The sequence below is a fragment of the Pteropus alecto genome, unplaced genomic scaffold (assembly GCF_000325575.1).
Source record: "Pteropus alecto unplaced genomic scaffold, ASM32557v1 scaffold74, whole genome shotgun sequence".
In the NCBI taxonomy this organism is placed as follows: Eukaryota; Metazoa; Chordata; class Mammalia; order Chiroptera; family Pteropodidae; genus Pteropus; species Pteropus alecto.
The window spans coordinates 5890792-5903547 of record NW_006436291.1 but is presented as its reverse complement, the minus strand read 5'-3'; the positions used below and the strand labels follow the sequence as shown (position 1 = coordinate 5903547).

Below are 12756 nucleotides of genomic sequence, written 5' to 3'. Positions count from 1 at the left end.
CCCCACTGCTAATGTCACAGAAACATGAGTCTTCGTCACCGAATTCCCAAAGCTCCACCAATGTTTCTCAGTAAATTCAGGAATTTGCATCCTGATTCAACAGAACCGACCATCACTACATCCGCACCATCGTGGAAAAGTAATAGTTCAATCTTTATATAGTGCTTATAAAGCCAAAAAGGAGAATTATTGCTTTGAAATAGCAGTTCTCAAATCTTAATCACTTGCTTGTTATCTTAGTGAATTTTCCGACATCCAGGTAGCACCTGCACTACTACTTAGCAAAAAGCACTCAAGTGAATGGCTGTTAAGAAGCTCGTTCAAAGGGACCTTAGTAGGATAATAGCATTTATTATGTGTCGCCTGCTGTTGTAAGCACTTCGTTCAAGTTATTTAATACTTATCCTAATCCTATGGGTATGTCGTTATTATCTCTGTTTTATATTCAAGAAAATTGAGGCACAAAGAGGTTAAATTACATGACTAAGGTCCCACAGGTAGTGAGCAGTGGACTGGGCTCTGAACTCAACTCAGTTGGACTCCAGGGCTCTTAACTACAGCAATATACAGAGGTCCCCAGTCCTTCATATATAAAGAGCCCTTATAAATCAGTACACACACACACACACCCCCTAACAAACAATGGGTGAAAGACTATATATAAGAGCAGGTAAAAGTGCAGTTGGTACCAACTCTCTAGGGAACAGTGAACACCCATGGTGCAGTCCGTCCTCTGGGGACGTGAGCTTAAGGCGAGCAAAGGCACAGATACAACGAGGCAGCACGGAACTGCCCGCAACCAGGCCAGGCGTGGGAGCAAAGCTACGATGTTAGCTGTGACTCCGTCACAAAACAGGAAGGAATTGTACAGACGCCTGTGAAAGAACAATCGGTGACCTAGGAAAATGACGATAACATATTAAGTGAGATTACAAGGTTACGAAACTGGACCGGCTCCATACGCAAAAAGCGTGCGTGTGTGATCTATGAGCACACCTGTAACACTGTTCTCGTGTATGTACACACACATGTACACACACACACACACACACACACACACACACACACACACAGATTGAAGAGACAGACCCCAAACAAGTAACTGCGGTTGTCCCTGGAAGATAAGGCTGTGGATTCATTTTATTTCTTTCTTTGTGTTTTTTCTATATCTTCCAAATTTTCTACAAGGTGCATTCACTACTTTCATCGTTAAAATGTTTAGGAACTCAGAAAAGAAATTTATTTTAGGACAACGTACACTTCGAGAGGGTTACGTTTCTATATATTTTTTAAGTTTTAGGGTGTGATATGGCAAATTGGGTTTTCTGCTCAAGCCGTCGCGGGGTGAGCAACGTAGCAGAAAGAAGGTCTCCCCACAGGAGCGTTGAGGAGGTGGGAAGCGGGGAGGCGGAGGGTCACGAGAACACAACCCCGCAGCCGGAGAAGCACAGGTGCTGGCCCCCGTTTTGAAGACTAGGGGAGCTGCAGCACTAGAGTCCCTCTTCACGTGGCCTTGGTCAACCGGAACCACACTTGGGGACGATGGGGCGACAGAAATAATCAGAGCCTTTTAGTGTCACCCATGGGTACTACTGAGCACATCAGAGCTCTGTCCCTCGACCCCTTGTCTGGCAGGAGGTATTTCTACGCCAGCAAGTCCACAAGACCAAGGCTCCTGACGCTGGTGGCCCAGGCGGCCACACCGCTCATAAACACTCAGTTTATAGGCCACTTTGGGCCACAGCGAACCCAGGATCCCTGATCGAACCCAGTGTAGACCCCACCACGAAACCATCGGAGGAACAAATTAAATGCCTCCAAACTACAAAGGAGGGCTGGGAAAGCCTCGAAAAGCACATTTCGGCTTAGAGACCGAAGGATAACTTTGTAGGCATGTTCGAGATGGAGTCAAAAGTGGAGAAAACAGCAGGGGGGCGGAGCCCTTAGCTTTCCCGAGCCCCATTTCCCGGGCTTCCTCACCAAGGCTTGTCCAAGAGGGTCTGACTGTCCCAGACCTGCCCCCACCTCCCCTCTCACTGCCAAAGACCGAAAGACAGACGTGGCCATTTATCACAGCGTCTGCCAGGAGGCCAAGGGCATGTGAGCCACTCCTCCTCCAGAATCATGAGTCTGGGGTTGACACCACGACCCCCAAGAGCTGTGCCAGCTATCCGGGGGGAGACCAGAGCCGAGCTCCAGAAAACCAACCGACCGTGCTACAAGGAGGAGACACTCACAACAAGGGTGGATGGAAACTGTCTGAGTTACAGTGAAAACTCTCAAGTTTCACACATACACACACATACACACACAGAGTACGTCAAACCCCAAGCATGGTACCTGGTCGAGGCCTCCAGTCTCACTCAGCCCAGGCACGAGGGAGAAGAAGTAAGGGAATCTCTAGCGTGTACGGCTTTGGGAAGACCACCCTCCTTCCATGACACTCAGAACTCACGCTTCTTTCCTACAGATCAAAGACCACTTCACGTGGAGGGCCAGCCCTGACGTTGAGATGTGGAGAAGCCACTAGAACATACACAATGACACCTGTTCTTCACCTCGGAACACTAGTTCCAGCGCGGCACAGGTGCTCAGCAAACAAGTCTGCCATTCTTGGGAGCAGCACATGCACAGGAAGCACTGAGATGCAGTGAAGAGGAAGAAGACAGGTACCATGACAAGCGAGAAGTGATCAGGGCAGGCTTCCTGGAGGCAGCGTGTGCAGAACCGTGAAGTTCTGAAGCAGGGGTTGGCAAGCCACAGCCCATGTGAGGACCGGATCCAACCCACCACCTGTGTTGGTATGGCCCATGATTTAAGAACGGTATTTATATTTTTTTAATGGTTACAATTTAAATGGTTATTTAAGCACCTACGTAATATCCTCAATTTTGCTTCTTGGCCAATAAAGCATATAATATTTATGATCTGATCCTTTAAAAATGTCTGCCAACTCCTGTATCTCAGGCACAAAAAAAAATAAATACCAAGACAGCAGATGAAAATCATAGCCAGTGCTTGCCGTGGGCTTACTGTGTGCCGTGTGTGCTATGCTCTGCAGACATCGTCTGATCTTCACAATAACCCTATAAAGGAATATTATCCCACTTTACAGAGACGGAAACTGAGTCATAGAGAAGTTAGTAACTTGCCCAGAGTCTCACAGCCAGTGAGGGTACAGCCTGACCCAAAGCTGCCCTCTCGATCACCAGGCCCCTATGGAGGAAACACATGAGCCACGTCTTCAGCACAGGACATGTGCGAGAAACAAACTCCCATCTAGCTAACAAAAAGGAGACAGAGACCAGAAATGAGTCAAATCACGGTGGACTCCGAAGGCCAGGTCCGGAATTACCGTGCGACCAGCGACATGGGCACAAGGTAATTTCATGGCAACACTGTTTATAATGGCAATATATTGGGAACAACCCAGATGTCCATTGTTAGAAGGTTAAATAAATTCTAAAACATCCTTGTAATAAAACGCTATGCAAACCTTTTATAAAAATTCTTTGTCTTCACTTTATTAGTCAGCTATCGCTGTGTAACAAGCAAACTCTTAGTGGCACACAATAGGCATGTATTTCTTAGGTGTCTACAGACCAGCCGGGCTCAGCTGCCTCAAAAGAGGCAGGTGGCTCCAGGCTGTGTGTGTTTCACTCATCTCTCAGCTTCCTTGGACCAGTGGCCTGGGTACCCACATTCTTCTCACGGAGGTGGCACACGTGCAACAAACAAATGGAAACGAGCAAAGCTACTTAAGACCTTGGCTCAGAACTGGCACCTGCTCACTCTACCATATTCTTTTGGGCTCAACAAGGCACAGGGACCAGCCCACAGCCAAGGGGCTTTCACCCTTTGTGAAGGGAACTGAAACCTTACATGGCAAAGGGTATAAACATAAGGAGAGGTAAAGACCTAGATCAGTCATTCAACCAAATGCATGTACTATTACAGAACAATATCCAAGATGTATTTTGGATACTCGCCACAGTTGACACTGCCCCTTACTCAGGGGAATAGCCATGGACACATTCTCTCCCTCAAAGTGAAAGTTCCCCAGGGGCGAAGTCTGCATCTGACAAAAGCCCTTCAATGTCATTCTTTCACATAGCTCAATGTAGTTAATACCTGTGCCATCTACCACAAAGCAAAGCAAGTAACATCTGCTCAATGCAGTGACATCTGTTCCACCTGCCACCCTGGACACAATGCAGGTGACATCTGTTCCACCTGCCACCTTGGACATGATGTAGATAACATCTCTTCCATCTGCCACCTTGCGCACAATGCAGCTGACGTCTGCTCCACCCGCCACCCCAACCCCTTCATTCTGCCACAGCAAGGTCCCTGGTGCAGCTCACGAGATGCTGAGAGGAGGATGAATGCAGGTCCCAGAGAGCACTCGGCTGTAGGTCTCAGGCCCCGTGCTGCCCAGCGCTCCCCACAGGCACCCCTGCCGGACCCGAGGCCTGTGCTCCCAACTGCGCGCCCGCCTCCACGAACACCTCCACGGCCACCTTCGCCTGCCTTCCTTCCGTATCTGCGCATCAGGGGCCTCTACGGCTTTTCTCCCCTCCAGCGTTGTCCTCAATTCCTCATCCTCGGCTTAACAGAAGAACAAGGTAAAGAAGTTCCACGGGCCAAAGTCACTTCTAGGGCACACAAGGAGTGTGCCCAGTGACCCCGACCCGTTCAGGAAAAGCTCTGAGGTCAAGGTCAGCGGAACAATCTTTTTCTGTCCTTCGTACACACACACACACACACACACACACACACACACTTCTGCCAACTCCTGTATCTCAGGCACAGCGTGTGCGCGTGTGTGTGCATGTGTGCGCGTGCGTGTGCATGTGCGTGCGTGTGTGCATGTGTGCACGCATGTGTGTGCGTGTGTGTGCGTGTGCATGTGTGCGCGTGCACGTGCATGTGTGTGTGCACGTGTGCGTGTGCATGTGTGCATGCACATGCGTATGTGTAGAGAAATGGACCTAGAAATATCTTTCTGAAAATGCTTCCCAGAATTTCAACAACGTCCAGTTCTGGTAATAAAGAACTAAGATAATTCAAACCAACCCTTCTGCTGAAGCCACTAAAAAAATCTGGATAAAACATTTGTTTGAATGTGTTAAAAGCACTTAACAACTAACGAGAGAGTAAAAACTCGCAGGCCCAGAGCTGACAGCAGCAAGGACCCACACAGTGAGGCGGCAATAAAAGCCGCTTTAGCCCTGTGGCCCCTGCGATCCCAAAGGGACAGCTGTCCTTCCATCAGCCTGCTGCGAGGAGGGGACAAAACGCCATGCCCAAGGCCCACCCAAGATGGGAGTCTGATGACCACCCACTTAGAAACGCAGAAACACGGCCCCCGCCTCTCAGGTGTCCTCAGCACCCGCTCCCGAGGGGCTGGTCCTCCCAGGGGTACGGCCCACGCCCGCCCACCGGAGACGGGATGGAACTCCCGTCTGTTCAGCGATTGCAGAGGTTCATCTTTGCCGAGCTCCCGTTTTTATTTCGCGGTGCCCTGTTAGTCATCAGATCTAGGATATCTTTGACGACGAGTTCCTGGTGGGAAACACGGCCCCAAAGCATTGCCTTGTACCTAAGGGAATATGCGATTCCCTCGGTGACCATCGACTCTGTTATACGCCTTGTGGGCCAACGCGGCAGCTGAAACTGGTGCATTTGCCTCGGCAAATGCATGTTTGTGAAATGTTCTTTTTATTTTAAGCAGCTGTACTGCTGAGCAGAAAGTCTAGAATCAGAAAATCTTGGGTTGATATCCACGTTTTGCACTTACCAGTTGTATATCCGTAGGAGAATGACTCATATTATCAAGTCTCATTCTCCTTATCTGCTAAATACGGATAATGATGCTGATAACAACACAATAATAGTAATAATATCCACATTACTCAAAGGGGCACTGGGAGATGTCCAAATATGAGGCCCAAAGGCCAGCAACTACCGAGAGCTCAAGTGCCTAAAAAACAGTTACTATTACTAATATTAGCAGAAGCGCGATCTTAAATACCATAGTTTAGAGTAATAGAGATAAATAATAATAATGGTAACAGTTAATAATAGTTATAGCTATTGCTCGTGGACCAGAGTTTGCCCACGAGTCTGGAACTAATGGCTTCAACTATCCTAAGATAAGTAATTCAAGGACCAATGTTTTCACTTGGCAGTAAGACTCCAAGATCAGCATCGCATGCTTTGTAGGTAGACTCGCCCTCTGACCGTGGAGGCCCCTGGGTCTGGTCAGGAGATAAGAAATGCACAGCCAAGGCTGGAGGCAGCTACGAGGCCCCACGAGAAAGGAAGTCATGTCTCTGGGGAGAGAGACGGAGGGGCAGGGAAGGTAACCAGGAGCTCCAGAAAATTCAGAAGTGACCGGGAATTCTGGCTGAGTTACTATGCTTTGCAGAAGAGCAGGCAGCTGTGAAGGCTCTCGCCCCCACGTGCATGGTTCAAAAGAGGCAGCAGGCCCCAGGCAGCCCCGCGCTGGGCAGCCCCACACCTGCTCCAGGGGCCGACACCCTCAGTGGACCACTGCTGGCACTGGGGGAGGGCGGAGGCGCTCCCCAGGGCCTCACTCACCCTGTCTGACATCACCACGGGTCACGGGGATGCTGTGATCATCACTGGCAGCCTTCTCAGAGCTCTTGGTTCTCACGCCTTTTCTGTTGCTATTTTTACCTAAAAAGAGAGAGAAATGCCTTTACTTCTCCAGATGCCCGCGTTGTCCGAGGATGCTGAGAACTCACCCATCTGGTGCAGAGCAGCCGTCTCCACCCTCCCCTGTCCCCCAGCGAGGTACCCTGGACTCCTGGCGAAAGGAGAGGAAGCACGTTCTTGTGAAAAGACAGAAACCCTCCTGAGAAAAACAACATACGCTTGTAGGTCATTACTGTTCCAGGACTGCAAAACGCCCTGTGGTTGTACCTTGACCCTCACTGGGGCCCAGACGGTGACACCACATCTGATTGATAAAAAGAGCCAGAACTGCAGACTTCTGATGCCAGAGCTGGTGCTGGCCACCATGCAGAGCACCTCCCACCAGTGCTGGCAATGAGACTCCTCATCGAGGCCTAGGACGCCTGCCTGCTCAGGCCCCGCGGGCCCCTCCACCTGCCTCACCCCGTGCCCCCTCCTTCTGCTCCAGAAACACAGCCTCCTTTCAGCCTGCGGATCTCGTTCCCTCCCTACCCGAACTTGGCACATGCGGTTCTTCCTCCTGGGCTGCCCTTCCTTTCATCTCCATCTAGTTAACTCCTGCTGATCCTGCAAATCTCAGCTCTCACAACCCCTCCTGGAGCTGGCTTTCCTGAACTCCCCACCTAAACCAATGCCTCTGCCGATGGGCTCTGACAGCACCTGTCTCAGGTCGAGTAGCCTCTAAGCAGAGCCTGATGCAGGGGTTTGGACGCATGTGGTGTAGTGAGGGAGGGCTCTAAGGAGAAAGGGGAGGAAGAAGGTGGATGGGGCAAAGGAAGGAGCTAAGCAAGGCCACATTCTCAGCCAGAGTCTGGCAGTCCGATCCCACTGGAAGCTCTAGAACAGGAAGTACACACAGTGCGGCCCCCATTAAGATGAGACAAGGTTTCTACTGCCGGTTAGCCTCTGGCCACAGTCTGACCAGTGAGGAGTGGGAGCTGTAACCTTCCACGGGCAATGCTCCAGGGAGGGGAGAGGCTGTGAGTCATCACGGCCAAGACCTCGGCAGCTGGCGGGGGGTTCCACCTGCGGGGAAAGAGGACCCGGGCGGGGCCCCAGCAGCCCCGCTGTGTCACACGTGCCGGTCTGTTCGTGGGGACAGAAACAGTCTGATTTTTTTTCTCACTGTCCTTTCTCCGGAATCTGGTATATAATCAGCTGTGACTAAGGACTGAACGAATGAACTAATGAGTCACTCGATGACAAACAGACGAAAACCAAGAGGAGGGCAGATCTGTGGAGAAAGATACTCAGTCTGGACTTTATAAAGCAGCGTGGAAATACCAAAAGCATCTCATGGATTGTGCCAATTAATGAAATCATTTCAGATTGTTTTACAGCCACCAAAAAGGGGAAAAAAAAAAAAGAAACTTATCAAGGAAAACTTAAATCTTCAAAAACTGCAAAGGGTGTATCGGGCCCGACCAAGAGCAAATTCGTGGGTGTTGTGTCTTTCATTGTTCACATAAGATTTTTTTAAAAATCGCACAATTAAGTATCCCCCTCAGGTCGGGGAAGTCAGTAACGCAAAACACCCAGAAAGGGCCGGGGAGCAGGGCTGCCAACCTGGGCGCGTCTGACATCAGCCCGACGTCACCCGGGCACCTGTGCCATCTCCGCAGGTAGGACTGTCACGGCCAGTGACCCCCAAAGACGGCTTCTTCCGAAAGAGCCTGACCAAGGGTCTGTGAAGACCCTGATTGTTTGGCAAAACCGGCACCATCATGGTGCCGAACGTGGAGTCAGATTTGCCAGCAAGATAAGATATGAAGGCAGAAAACGTTTTACAAAATACGTGAAGAAAAGGCCAGAGCTCTGGGAGAGAACAGGCCGTCGCACCCTCCCCGGAAGTCGGCCGCTCGTCGCGAGCCTTCTCTCTGCCGGGACCACCTCTCTGCCACCTCCACAGACAGCACGAGAGTGAGAGTCAGAGCTGGACCCCCACACGCCGGGTCCACGCCCGCAACGACAGCACCCCAGCTCCGCTCTGGGAACCCGGCAAAGGCCCAGATGCGGGGCACATGCGCTGCTACCCCTGAGAGGTTGATTCCCCAGGGGGACCAACATGTGGGGGACAGACGCTCCTCCGAAGGGAGAAGCTAAGAAGCAGAGGCAGCAGGCAGTGCCCTCCTGGGGAGACGCAGCTCCAAGCGATGCACGGGCCTGAGCAGCTGGTTCCAGGTGCTGCCACTGCACTGACCACGGTGCGTCCTCGGTGACCCACTTCACCTCTGCATGCCCCGTTCCCTCATCAGTAAAATGAAGGGGACACGGCACCTGCCTCGATGGCAGTTAGGGGGAGGAAACAAACAATATATAATACACGTCAAAGTGCTCAGGGCGATGCCGGACTGCAGGCACCAGTGAGTCAATGACAGCTGCCATCTTTTCATCAGTAATCTTATGATTGAGTCCCCTGCACATCACAAAGCACCATCCCAGAGCTGGGAGACTAACAGCCACCGTGTGGGCTGTGATTCACAGTTTACGAGGAATTTTCACATCGATTGTAACATTCGATCTCGGCAAGTACCACTGAAGGCGGGAAGCTTCCTGTGAACATTAATTTAAAGGCGAGGACGCCGAGGCTCCGAGTGGGAAAGAGACCCACCCAAGGTCACCGACAGAGCCAGGAGGCGGCAGAGTCGAGGCCGTTCCCAGCCCCCGCCTCTCAGAGCAAGAAAGGCAACATGTGGTCCGTCCAGATGAAAGACGAGAGTCGAGTGGAAATAGTGTACAGAGAAGGAGCCAGAAATCGAATCGACGTCTCCATCTGGGCTGTGTGGCAAAACCGAATTCCTTAAAAGTAGCAAAACTGAACTGGCAACGCGGCCCCATGTTCTATTCTGGTCTGTGGTGATAAACAGAACGCTTCTTGGTTGATAAGAAACTATTTTTTCCCCTCTCTATACAAGGAGTCTACAGTAGCAAACCCCAGAAACTGAAAAATTCTTTGCTGCATATTTGCATTTTCCCCAGGAAATTCCAGCCCAACAGCATCTGCACTCCCGCTTGGGAGGAGCTCAGCCCAGGGCCTGAGCTCCTCACCCGCCTCTTGTTAGGGAACCCACATGAAGAGGGAGGCCTCCCCAACATGCCCGGCGCGTTCTCAGGAGCGCCCCAGAAATGCAGCCTCGCGACATCCAGACAGACAATAATTACAGCTTTCTAAAGCACTGCAACCCGTGCATGTCTGCAGAGAGCCTCGCTCATGACGGCCAGGAGGACTCTGCAGGACAGAGTGAAACTCCAACACGATGGTGGCTACAACTCGGGCTCTGGCGGACGTGAGCAGAGGGGCCACGACCAGGGAGGGAACAGCGTGTGCCCTTAGCCAGGCCTGACATGTCAAGCTCCCCCTGCAAACAGGCTCCCTAGGGATCAGGTGAATGCCGAAAGGCTGCTTGAGTGGCTGAATGAGGCTGTTGCTTCTATCACTCGGTGACCCGGATGGTCTGGGGTTGAGACGGGGGGACCAGTGCAATTTTCTGAGTACTTTTCACCAGGGCTGGACTGAAATCAACCAACCCACCAATCAATCAGTCAAAAGCCCTTCCCCACCCTTAGCTGCCCGGTCAGGCTCCGACGTCCTCTGGGCCAGCTTCTGTGCAGAAAACTTGGTCTCCATCGGGGTCTCTGGGGCATGAGGGATAGCCACGCCCAGTCACAATGCAGCATCAGCCGCCTTCCTGAATGGCAACCCAACAAGGAGCACTTTAGAGAAAGAGCCACCATCACGAGAGCAGCAGGTGGGCATGTGCCAGGCACTGTGCAGGTCCCTGACGGCACCTGCCTGTCTCAGTTTGGGTTTGTCCTGGAAACAGCCTGAGCAGGATGTATCTAGGAGGTGACTCCATGAAGCCCACGTGAAAGAGTGAGGGTCAGAGAGGCACGGGAGGAAGCACCAATAGCCCGGGCTGCTCTGCCGAACAGCACCCGCTGGGACTCCACCCGGCTGGGGACTCGGGGGAACTGGATAGACGGTGCCTCTGAACTGGCCCTCCGAAGGCTGGGAGGCGGCACGATGACCCATCTAACCTCACACCACCTCAGGAAGTGTGGCTGATTATTATTCCCGGGTGACAGTGAGGAGTCGGAGGCCTGGAGAAGTCACACATGCCCGTAGGTGGCAGAGCCAGGTTTGATCCCAGCTCTTTGAATCCTGAACAAACTTTAGCAAAACACCTACACGTCTTGCATGAATTGAGTATTCCATAAAAACTCGTGACATCAGAGTCTTAAATTAACATTTGAAGGTGTCTCGTGCCACTCCAATTATCCTCTGGTGCCCGGAGGAGTTGCCGACGGCAGGCCAGCCAGTTATGGACATCGGCCCTTCCCGTGACCATCCAAAGACGCCCCAATTTCATGTGTTTCATTAACCAGAGGGACAGCTATGGTGGCAGGGACCTGAGAAGGCCTCAGAAGGCAGAGCCATTGCTGGAGACACCAAGTCTGATATGATAGCCCAGGCTCCCTGGCCCCTCAGGGACAGGCAACGGAGACTCCGCCTCAAAAATCCAGGCTCCAGGGCCCAGGCTGCCATTGCCTGGGCACTGAGGGCATCATCCACCAAGAGAGCTGGCAGCCAGGGATGCTGGGCACACGAGAAACATGTGGCTGTTTTTAAGAATATCCAATCACCATCCCCAAACATGGAGTGTCTCCCGTTCATTATCCATGCACAAACCCTGGCTTCTGGAACCATGGGCACAGGCAGCAGGGACCTGCCAGCACAAACGGTTGACTTTGGAAAGCATTTTGAAAAGAGAGGAGGTGTCTTAGAAAGCTGCTTGCTGGTGTACATGAAATGACCATTTTTGTAAAAAAAAAAAAAAAATCCATCCCCTTAGAATTTTGTAGGCAGTTTATCTGGGCAAAACACTTTGCATTTAACTCTTCGAGTGAGTCTATAATGTCATGACGTAAAGATTTCTTATTACTTGTTTAAGGGTTATGAAAGCACTGTGATTGCCTTTAAAATACATACTGAAATATTTACAAACACTTGCTCCTAACCCTCACCCTCCAGTGCTCACCAAGAGAAGACATTTCCATCCGAAGGCCGAACGCAGCGAGACGCCCGGAGAGGCATGAGCAAGGCTTACAAGTGAACTGTTTCCAGCTACTGGCTCACAGCGCACACAGAAAGGGTTTTGTGTACAACCCAATATGCTCAAATAACAACTCTTTGGTTACTGCCCCCCCACCTCTGCCCCCATGGCTGGAGCACAACACAGTACAAAATGCAAACTTGCAGATTCTGGGCACAGACGGCTGTGAACTATGGAAGTGACGTGGGCATGCGCACATTCGAACAGTAGTGCATTCTCGCTGTTCCCTGAAGAAAGCAACACACAAACAAGTAGGAATCCAAAAAGCAAAGGCTACGTAACTTAGCCTACTTCTAGGCACAATGGAGGGGGAAGGAAAAAATCTTCCAATTGCCCATTTAAGGTCTTGTTCATTGACTTAAGTTTGTTTCTTACTGTCACGTGGGTGGGAAAAGGTAAGTGAGGGATATAACTGTGGTCTAATTCTCTGTTCCATTTTATTCTCTCAAATGAGTATGACTGCAAACCAAGGTCATCACCTTGGAGATGACATGCAAAGTAAGTACATCTGAAACCCACTGGCATGCCCAAAATGTGGTCCCTTATCTACCCCGCACCCTGGAGTGATGAAAACTGGGGACTGGAGACTCGCTCTCTGGATCCCAAAGCAGTCCAACTGCAGGCATCTAGAAACGACTGGATTCAGCTAGAATCAGCTGACTAACTGGAATTAGAAGCAGGCAGTCACGTCCCTCTAAGGAACAACATTCTAGCCATCGGTACTGTCCATCCAGTGAACAGGCAGTCACGGCAGGGGGCATAGCCTAACAGGTATGAGCAGAGACCAGCAGCCACCACCGGCACCCAGCAGAGAACAGATTCCCTGGACGCAATGACCTCTTCAGTTCCGTCAAGCTCTAAAATTCTGGGATGAACTGATGTTCACAGTGAGGACTTCAGAAGCTGTGTGATACTGAGCCAC

The 12756-nt window shown here is 51.2% G+C and overlaps 1 protein-coding gene across 1 annotated transcript in view; it reads right to left on the bottom strand.

The window, feature by feature from the left end:
- CPXM2 (carboxypeptidase X, M14 family member 2) overlaps nt 1-12756 on the bottom strand; it is a gene marked incomplete at its 5' end in the record, with an annotated part of 94047 nt that overhangs the window by 77967 nt on the left and 3324 nt on the right. The window contains one exon of the mRNA XM_006912874.3: nt 6604-6702. Coding sequence (XP_006912936.1) covers nt 6604-6702 — 99 coding nt within the window. The remainder of the gene's footprint in view (nt 1-6603; nt 6703-12756) is intronic.